The sequence below is a fragment of the Zingiber officinale genome, chromosome 8B (genome assembly GCF_018446385.1).
Source record: "Zingiber officinale cultivar Zhangliang chromosome 8B, Zo_v1.1, whole genome shotgun sequence".
Classification (NCBI taxonomy): domain Eukaryota; kingdom Viridiplantae; phylum Streptophyta; class Magnoliopsida; order Zingiberales; family Zingiberaceae; genus Zingiber; species Zingiber officinale.
In genome coordinates this window covers 25,323,021-25,333,320 of record NC_056001.1, presented here as the reverse complement: position 1 = coordinate 25,333,320, position 10,300 = coordinate 25,323,021, and the positions used below count along the sequence as shown (strand labels likewise).

General features: G+C 36.2%; 2 protein-coding genes across 2 annotated transcripts; both read right to left on the bottom strand.

Moving 5' to 3' along the window:
• Positions 1–278: 278 nt before the first annotated feature.
• Positions 279–8,158, bottom strand: LOC122015161 (CCR4-NOT transcription complex subunit 11-like). Its single transcript, XM_042571907.1, has 12 exons — positions 7,915–8,158; positions 5,925–6,035; positions 4,655–4,741; positions 4,153–4,206; positions 3,897–4,042; positions 3,663–3,816; positions 3,450–3,587; positions 3,225–3,296; positions 3,075–3,148; positions 2,844–2,985; positions 1,143–1,221; positions 279–722 (listed from the first exon to the last, which is right to left on the bottom strand). Exons 1-12 carry the CDS (start codon positions 8,059–8,061, stop codon positions 625–627), a joined length of 1,302 nt encoding a protein of 433 aa, XP_042427841.1. The 5' UTR covers positions 8,062–8,158; the 3' UTR covers positions 279–624.
• Positions 8,159–8,450: 292 nt separating this feature from the next.
• LOC122013608 (GDSL esterase/lipase At1g71250-like) lies at positions 8,451–9,859 on the bottom strand. The gene is made up of 5 exons (XM_042569862.1): positions 9,595–9,859; positions 9,396–9,523; positions 9,086–9,328; positions 8,748–9,003; positions 8,451–8,671 (listed from the first exon to the last, which is right to left on the bottom strand). Exons 1-5 carry the CDS (start codon positions 9,857–9,859, stop codon positions 8,451–8,453), a joined length of 1,113 nt encoding a protein of 370 aa, XP_042425796.1.
• Positions 9,860–10,300: the final 441 nt, after the last annotated feature.

Genomic DNA, 10,300 nt, shown 5'->3' with positions numbered 1-10,300 from the left:
GGGTAATCTGGGAATTTATTTTGGTAAACTCCGTCTTTTGGTAAATACAAAATCGTGATGCGCTTTTTGATAAATACATTAACTGTAATACGCCTTTTAATAAATTACCGCACATTTTTGGACTATTACCTCAACTCCCACACCGTCACAAATAGTCGTTATACTACATGGACTATGATGCTTGCAAGATAAATAACGCGTTGATAAGAGTACGAGCAAACTTTAAATAGAGAGGGTTAAAAACAAGCATGCATTAGAACCAATGACAAGAAGAATGCTAATAGATCCTCCACTATGAACGCTTCTCAATTTATACTAATAACCGATGAAACAATTTATACTAATAACCGATGAAAAACTTCCATAGAATTAGATCGGTGTAAACTAAATACACAATGTCAACTACAACAAATACAATTCTTTCCCCAAACTTGGTGCATGTGCAGATGAAATCACTTGAATACTTGAATTTTATTCTCAAATCTCAACGAACTTGTAGAGATGCAGCATGGTGCACAATGTTCCCTGAGATCCATGAATGGAAATCTCAGTAAGAATCTGTTAGGCAGGATGTACAGAATGAGTAGAAGGCAGCAGTTTGAATTTGTGTTCTCCTCCCTTTCATCATTCCAAAGTCTTGAGCAGTCTGAACAAGCCAGCAGCTTCCCTGATGCGTGAGAACTCAATGCAGAAAGCCTGGACTTCGATGAAGAGATCACGGACTGCATCATGGAAAACACCCAAAATAAAATCTTAATTTACATAATCAGAATCTCTTTTGCCATCTAGAAATAAACAAGCTACAATGTAAGGCAATATGCTCATAAATATCCATTCTCCGACCAGATTCAACAGATCCATCGTGAATCAACAAAGTTTGGCAGAGAAAAACAGGTGTATGTCAGATGAAACACTTGATAAAGAACAAGGACTGGAAGCAAGAAAAATGTTTGATATAGCAAAAAAGATTGCAACAGAAGCTAGAACAGTTCATTACTCCTAACAAATAAGCTATCGGGGGAGACAGTATAAAAGCTCCTAAATTAAAATAACACAATGAAGATTAATCCTCCAAGTACGTGCCCATAGCACTGACTGCAAAATAGTAGCATGATGAGAATTTAAAACAAAAGCAAACTCACCGTTGATTATCTTGTTTCTGATAAGACTTTGCAGAAAGACACAGACCAATCTCACCAGTCTGTTCTGCACGTACTTGTCCTAAACATGGAAAAGAACTAATATGATTTTTTTTTTTCATCAATTTCTTGTAGGAAATAGAGATCAACTTAAGAAATAACTGCCAATAATAGAACAAGTATAGCATATTCAAAAGAAAATGTTCACTGAAACAGGCAATCGCAAGGGAGACCCAAGCTCAATCAACTAAATTACGACATGCACTGTCTAGAACAAAGACTAAGCATCAATAAGTAAAAATTACATGACACTAACATATGTCTTGGGATGTGATTGAGGTGCAACTTTAATATATGATAAAATGAAAATAAATAGGTTAAGAAAATAGAGACTTGTTCGAAAGTGAGCAATCTATAATTAGAAAAGTTGCATCAGTTAGAATAAAAGCTGAATGGGGACAAAAAGACCAAACAAAACTTTAAATAAAATACAATAAAAATAATATAATTAATCTGAATATTAAAAGTAATTAGCCTTGTATCGTTGAGACAAACACGAGCCCACCCCAAATTGTTGGGCAAATATAGCTTGGCTGAATAATGACAATGTTGATGGTCATAACAGACATGACTGGAAAGACAAACACAAGTAGAAGGATTGGCTGGAGACAACAAACTGGGCATTCACAACATTGGATCAGTGTAGCGGACACCAAATGATTGGGGCATACATGGCACCATTTTATGTTGATGATGATATATGCTAAGGTGCCAGTAGTTGAAAGCGACAAACCATATAAAACATCATAGGCATGATTGCATAAGATAGCCATAAATAAAAACTTTGATCGGAAACCAGAAACTAGGAGTTAGCCTCAATGTCACCCCACCTTTAGGTTCCAGTACTGACTGCAGCGGTGCTAACCAACAAAGTAAATTCACTAGACAAGGGACAATCCTCAAAATTGACAAATTTTTTGCTGAAACAAACAAATGCTGTGGACATGTGAAATATAAACAAATAATAAATGTAACAAATAGGTCTTTATTATCTATTATAGAACTGTTAAAATTCAGAAAGTTGAGTTACAATTAATATAACTGCTTAACTGCCAAATCTCTATATCAGAGAAGCCGAAATTTAGTGAGCAAAAGCAACCATGAAGCGTGGAACAAAGTCCAACAGTCAGTGTCTCTAGGACAGTTGTTTTAGTGAAAGAATGTAATCTAAGAAAAGATTTGACACTTAACTATCACAGTAGCAATGAAAGCAAAAACCCAAACTGCCAAAAACTTAAGATAGACGGATACAAAGGTTTTGCTACCAAAGTGTTGCAGGTGCACAACTCAAGAACTTCCCTTAACAATTATCAAAATTGATCATCTCTTACATTATTGAATGTGTAGGAATAATAGAATTGGTCATTTGATTAGAACAATCCGTAAATTCATCTCTTTTTTTTTTTGGTTTAATGATCAATCTTAGCATGACTTGCACAACTATGTCAAAGCATGTAGAAATACTTGTGTGCATATACAAGAGAAATATGATTTCCTAATTAAAAATGTTTTTATAGGAATATTACCTAAATCACTAACCTATGCACTTAAAAAACAATCAGATTTTTTTTAGATGCAATGAGTTAATAACTTGAAACTGATGCCTTCAAAAAAATTAGAGCATTGAGAATAAAAGGGGACCACCTTTATGTTTTCACATGATGATATACAGTTAGTGATGTACATGTGTACAAACTCAGTTGGGAGATTAACCGCAGTTGTGAGTCTGTTAACCACTTCCATTGAATGTAGACTCATTTCCATATTGACAAGAACAGTGAAATACCTGCCAACCAGATTCTGATAAGCAAAACACAAAAGCATAGTACCAACATATTTATCACTGAAATACATGAAATTATTAAAAGCTCTTACTCTGAAATTTCAGGAGAATTCATCAACTTCGAAAGAACTTCAACAGCAATAAGTGGGTTGTGCTCAACAAGATCCTACCAAAAAACATGAATATAATCACATCACAAAGTTTGAAATAGGAAATAACAGAATAATGAAAATAACATCAACCGGCAACTTCAAAGGAGTGAGTCCACAATGATAAACGAGTTTTGCATCCTTGGCAAGTTCTAACACTACTTGCTGCAGGAAGGAAAAAAAAATCAAAATTTTTCATGAATATGGAAAATATTAGCATATGTAATGGGAAATAAAACTACTAATGTCATAGTGTAGAAGAAAAATTGTCCACTATGATCAACAGATGCAAGCTAGTTAGAGTAAAAAGAACAAAACCTCTTGTTGGGCAGGTGCAAGTGGGCCTTTCAATGCTTTTGCAATCAAATCTCTCACTGCAGACCCTCGACTGGTGTCGGCACACATGCCATAGTCCCACAAAAGCTCATGATCATTATCAGGATTGAGCCATATAAACTGCAGAATAACTTGCAGATCAATAACACTGAAGAAAATGATTGAGCATGCAAACTCACAGGTGAAAAATCTTACTTCTCCATCTAATACTGGAAGCATTGGTGGTGTAGGTCTTATCCACTGAGGACCCAATCCTTCAACAGACAAGTTTTGCATTAAACCTAATATAGCATTGTCTCTATCATCAGAACCCATTCTTGGTTTTGTTCCTGTCACTGGAAGCTTTGGCCTGAAACATAGCAATATTGCCTCAAGGCTCCTAGGAGACTTCTCCTTATATAATATTAAGAGTAGGGATATGTTGTATACTCAGATGGAGTAGAATCAATGCCAATAGGTATATCCGGATCTGGGATAATATTTTTAACAGATGCAGCTTGAAAAATGTTTTCATATGATTTGGACTGTACACTATCAGAAAATAGCTTCTGCAGCTGTTCGCATTGCAACAGAACCTAACAACAATAGTATAATTACCAGAAGATCAGCAAAAATCACAAATCAGTAAAGAAATTATCCTCAGTTGCAATGTTACCTCTACCACATCTTCTAATTATTAACTTACATAGGATGATGAGTCAAATCCTTTGATGTAATCAACAGCTGACAGCTTCATAACCTGATCATTAATAAATAAGCCAAGATATAAGATATAAATTGGGGAAAACATGATTCTAAAATGCAAGCATAGCTATTCTCAGAAAATCAATTAATTAAAATAAAATACAAAAAGACATGGTAAACCTAATACATATGGCTGCTGGGTTGACTTGTTCCCTTGATCCCATCTTTAAAAATTTTCAACCACAAAATTCATAGTGCATTCAATGCTCAATCCCCTTACTCAACTTAATGTAAGGAGCATCTCAAATTGAGTGAAGATAGTCAAAAGCATCATGATTTACTGTACTTAGCATTTTAATATTTTTCTTTATAGAATATTAATGACAGTAGAGTATGCAAATCAATCCTAACTATTTTAATAATTATCAGACTAGCTTAACAAATCTAATACCAGCAGTACAGCAAATGCAGCCGAAGAGGGACAAGACAAAAAAAATAGTAACCTCTTTGTTATTGCTTCCACCTAGAGATCCCATCGAAAGTTGAATAAATGCCATCTCCATTTTCTCTGAGGTATCATCACTTGCTGCCTGTAATGACAAAGAAATGCTGATTTGCAAAAAAATTGAATAATTTGCCAGAAAAAAAGTTTTAATTCCTTTTACAAACTATTAAGTGATTATATATATATATATATATAATCACTTAATAGTTGATAGTTCTTTCATGTTATGCATGTCTCTTTTTCTCTATGCTCTTCTACAAAGTAAACTGCAAATTCATTGACATTAACATAAGGGATCTGTTGGCATAACCAGTTATCTGATTAGTTGTTGAATAAAAGTGGATAACCATATAATATTTCAACTATAATAAAAGCGGATAAAAAAAAATAAAAGCAGATAACCATATACTATTTCAATCCTACATATTAATTTTGTAATATGAATAAGCATATGACCATAAATGGAAAGAAAGCAGGTTTTGGCCACACAGACCGCAAGCCCATAAATCAAATGACAATGTGAAGGTAAAGTTGTTACAACAACACTAAGGAATGAGTCCATCAAGACATAACAACAGGAAACATCAGAGCAAATAAAAGACACCATTTGGATGTGAAATAATTCAAAACCTAACACTTGTCCTAAATGAGACAGGACAAGGAAGTCAGAAGCAGACATTTGGAAATGCCAATAACATGCCAGTGTGTGGCCCTCAAAAGACGAGAAGTTGATGTATTTCTAGTTTTCTACATCCATTGTGAGCATAAAATCTGACTATGGGAATTCAAGGTAGCATCAGTCTCTGGAACAAGAATAATTCACTGAACTTGGGCTGCAGTTGTAAAAGGAAACTGAACCCGCTAGTGTCATCAAATTCCAATAGGATAAAAAAATTATTTTCAAGGCCCTAATTTTATTATGAAAAACAATACTGAAAATCCCAGAATTTATGGATGCAACTTATCATAATTAAGCATGGTGTTATACATGTTTCAACAATTAGCTAAGAAATTCATTGCAGTCGCTTAATTCCCTGTTTGTGTTTCTATAAGCTTAAAGCTGAAAGTATATAAAATGAAAGTAAAGGTAAAAAATGTGGCTGCAAGATCTACCAAACAAATAAAACTATTCAAGAAGTAGCCATTTTATAACAGCTAAAGGCAAAATTGTATATGACACTAATAACAAAGGAATAAATCTGTTTTTGTAATCCAATCAGTTCATGAGTTCGAAATTTCAAACGTTTAGAGGAATCTAAAACACTCACATTTACAAGGAACGAAATAAATGGATTTGATGATGGTGGATTAGAGGAATAAGTCTGATGAAGTATAAGGTAAGCAACCAAACGTTGGGAAAGCTTCAACAAAACCTTGTCCTGGATATATTGAAAAGAAATTAGAAGAACGTTAAACATAAACAATCATCCATTATGGTCAACAAACTACCATGAGGGTGGGTAGAAAATCTCAATTTGCATTTACACAAATAATTCATGATAAACTTCAGATGAATCACAGTACTCCTTCACAAGAAAGATCAAATGGTGATATATTCCATATCTAGTCTATATCTATCATCTTCTATGATGCTCTTCAGTATCTTATAAAAATGTATCCACATAGCACAGGTACTGAACCCTATAATAGTTTAAGGATTGATGTGCACTAATAGATTAATTATTTTTCATTATATTGAAGCCCCTCCTTGTGGACATCACAAAAATGAAACGTTAACACAAGATTCATCTACGTTTAACACACAATGCAAATAAACGCATGCGGAGCTCGAACCACTCGTGGTGCTAGGTCATCCCCCATGGCCCATATGCACTTCTTGGATTTATCCGGTGGCCGGTGGAAAACTTCCGTGAGACCAAGCTCGCCCCCTCTAGGTGAATGAAGGGTAGAAATACCTGAACACTTGGGCTTTTAATTTTAATTTTAATCCTTCTGAAAGCTAAAGGTATGGACAAAGGTTAAACCTTACACAGAAGCTACTAAGTTTGGCACAATCACAACTCATAATAAAATAACCATATGGTCAGCTACAAGTCAAACTAAGTATCTCTAAGAATGTAAATCAGATATAGACAAGAAACAGTGAGGAATCTTGTGACCTAGTGATGCCAGTATAAAAGGAGAACCACTTACAACACCTCCTATGGTATAAAAAAAACAAATCAAAAAAGGAGCAGCAGCTGATAACTAGGAATTTAGAAGTACTAAGATTAGTATACATAAACAATAAGGGAGAAAAATAAGAAAGAAAAATAAGGAGAAAACAGTTTATGTCCATCAAATGATCCAAGTCAAGCCTTCTGATTGAAAAAGATAAAAACCTCACATTTCCAAAGCAACACTTCAGAATTATCAGGCAAAAGTTATCGTCTACGGATTCACTCAGATGGTGGAGATTAATTATGCAAATTGGAATCAATTGACTCCACATGTATGCTGAAATACATTAACTATATACTCAAATTCTTCATAAATATATATTTTTAAAAAAACGAGCTTATTTTGTTCATAATTGACACTGTAAATTTCAATAATAGTTAACCTGGAGAAATAGTTGTTTTGTTCTTTTCCAAATCAATCATCATTTGAAATGATGATTCATTTGCTAAGATAATGATGATTCATTTGCTAATATAATGATGCATTTAAAATTTTAAAAATTTCTTTAGTAGTATGCCACCCCACTTCTCAGATATTTCAGAATAAGCACAAGGCCTAAATGTTGATATCATAAGAAAAGTTCTGCTGGCAAATGTTATCCCTTTGGTGCTTTACCTAGGAACTGTGCTATGTTAGGATCATCAGATGAACAAGATGGTACTCTAAATTATTATTATTTTGAAAAAAAAAGTTCACCAGAATAAATGAAAGGAAAGGCATGGACATAACAACTACATGACCGTATGAAGTCAAGCATTTTATGAATTACAAATACATAAAAATACAATGACAAAATCCCTCATCCGTCAAAAAAAAAAAAGGCAACATAACTAGGAGTGCAGCCTTAGGTCGTGATGTTGTTCTTGGAAACGGCATTTACGATTTTAAAAAAAAACATATAACTGTCAAAACCGGAGGCAAGTTAACATCCCTAAGCTGAATAACAAATAATACTAAGCAAATGTGTTTCAAAATCAGAAGGCCAATAACACCATTTAATAGCCTAAGAACAAACCGAGAGTCGAATCATGCAAAACTAATCCATCAAAGCATCATAAAGACAAGTAGATCTCCTACCTCGAGGAGGATAGCAAGGGAAAAGCAAACCCTAAACCGGGCTTCCCGCGGGAACTGCGATCGGTAATCGGCGACAATCTCATCGAAGGGCTTCGACTCCGAATCGAGCAAGGAGAAGAGGTTTTTGGACTCCTCGATCGATAGCATGGAGGCGATCAAAGGGAACGCCGGAAAAGAAAGCACCGTCGCCACCAACGCAGCGAAGGTGGGCTTAGCGTCGTCCCGAAACTCGATAGTGAGTTGAAAAAGTAAAGGAGCAATATTTTAGCGACAATTTATAAAATATCTGATACCTATTTTTCATTTTGCCTCTCATATTTTAAAATATTACTTTTGCTTCCGTACTTTATAAAATTGAATTAAAACATCCCAGCTTCGCAAAAGTTATTTTTCATGAACAAAAAATAAAATAACGGCATTAGTATAATTTTTGTTAAAAACACGCACTAATTTTTTAAATATCAAATCAGCATCAAGGGTTAAAAATAAATAGTACATCAGGGGCCAATATGATCTCCTTCCTCGTCTTTCTTTAGCTATATTTGAGCTAATTGCTGGACATTAATGGGGTAAACATCATCAGGAGGTCCATTGAAGGCCCTCTGTCCCAAGATCATGTTCACTGCCTCTGTAGGGTGGTAGGCATCCCAGAACACATACTGCTCCCTCTCATCGCAAGGGACAGCCAACGGCAAGCAGGTGATCTGGCCGTGATTCCTTCCCAGTCCGCAACAGCCACGATCGATCACTGTAAAACCTGCCGAATGAAGTACACTTCTGTCTCATAAACACCTCGATATCGAAAGTAATTAAAACGACGAACAGAGACATACCGTACTGGCTGGGATTGTTCAGCACGTCCCCAATTCCACGATATGTATCGCCGTATATGAAGAACGACCCAGGATGATCGGCGTTAAGTTGTTGGACGAGCGACTTCACCTCTGTGTTGAAGTAGCCGACGATCTGATTTACTTGATCGACGCATCGGTCTGGTGGGGCAAGACCAGAGGCCCGTTGGTTCGGGATGCAACCCAGTGGCCCGATTCCTGCCAGCAAGAACTTCCTCAGCCCCATGCTGTGCAATGCCTGCAGGAACAAACAAACAAGCAAACAGTGTGGACAATATACTGAATGACTACTACGTGCTCTTCGTGGTTAATTATCTTACCAAAATCTGTCTTGTGTAATGATCGATGAGGAGACTGGCGTACTCTTGTGGGCTATATTCATAGCTGGTCGAGTAGGAAGATCGAAGCAGGTAGTTGTTGATGTAGTCATTGCTCCCGAGGACCATGATGACGATGGACTTGGCTAGGTAGTCTTCGAAGTTCTCGTTACCGATCAAAGATTTTAGATCATTCAAATTACTCTCGAAGTTCAGGACCTGCTGACTTAGGCTGTACCTATCTCCCTGTTCGATCAGGCAGAATAATCAGGAATAGTTTGTCAGTCAGAAAGAGAGAGAAGAAGGAACTCACGAGATACCGCCCACTCTCATCTAAGATCCCTCCGGCTGCTGAAGCATAGTTTACGCCATAGAGTAGTCTACTGCCATTGAGGTCTGGACTTGCATATGGTGGCAGATAAGGAATTCCCAAGAGATCACCTGAAAACATGTATTGTAGTAAGAATGGATGAGTGGATACACTCATCGAGAAAAGGAGTAGGGCTACTTACATAGTACGTCTATTACAGTTTTTCCATTGCTGAATCTCCCAGTAGGTCCTTGAAAGAAGTCGATGCCGTAAGGATAGTAGTTGGATTTAGCAATGGAGCTTAGGTAGTTGTTGTTGCCGTCATCGACCAAAGAATCTCCGAACACAAACATTGCTGGGACCTGCAAAGCATGACAGAACCCACTTTGGCTGTGAAGTGTGAAGGTGGCAACAAGAAACCAGTAGAGGAACATTGTAGCAGCATGCTTGGAGTCCTGCCCTCTCATTTTAGGAAGGTTATGGATTCATAAGCATGAATTTAGCTGTGAATTTATGTGTATCTGTCAAGATAATAAAGCCTCGAAACGGTTGCATCTCATCAAGTTCATTCAATTCTCACTTGTTGCCCTGTTTTTGGGAGTGGTTTTGGTAATAGATTCCAGCTTTTTCGTGTTTGTCATTTCTTGTTTAGCCAATATCAATGGTAACTGAAATCTAGCCAAGTTGATCATGCTTGTTTGTTCTCCATCTCTCACAATATGGATATGCAAGCTTGCATGTTCTTCATTGGAAAAGATCATCTCATTGCATCAGAAAATCACACAGAAAATAATGTGTCATTTCTTTTTTGGTCGGAAAAGAGGCATTGCAAGAACCCGTACCAGACACAAAAAAGATAACTCCATGTTCGGGAAGTGGAAGATCAATTCATTGCAATTTGCAGATGG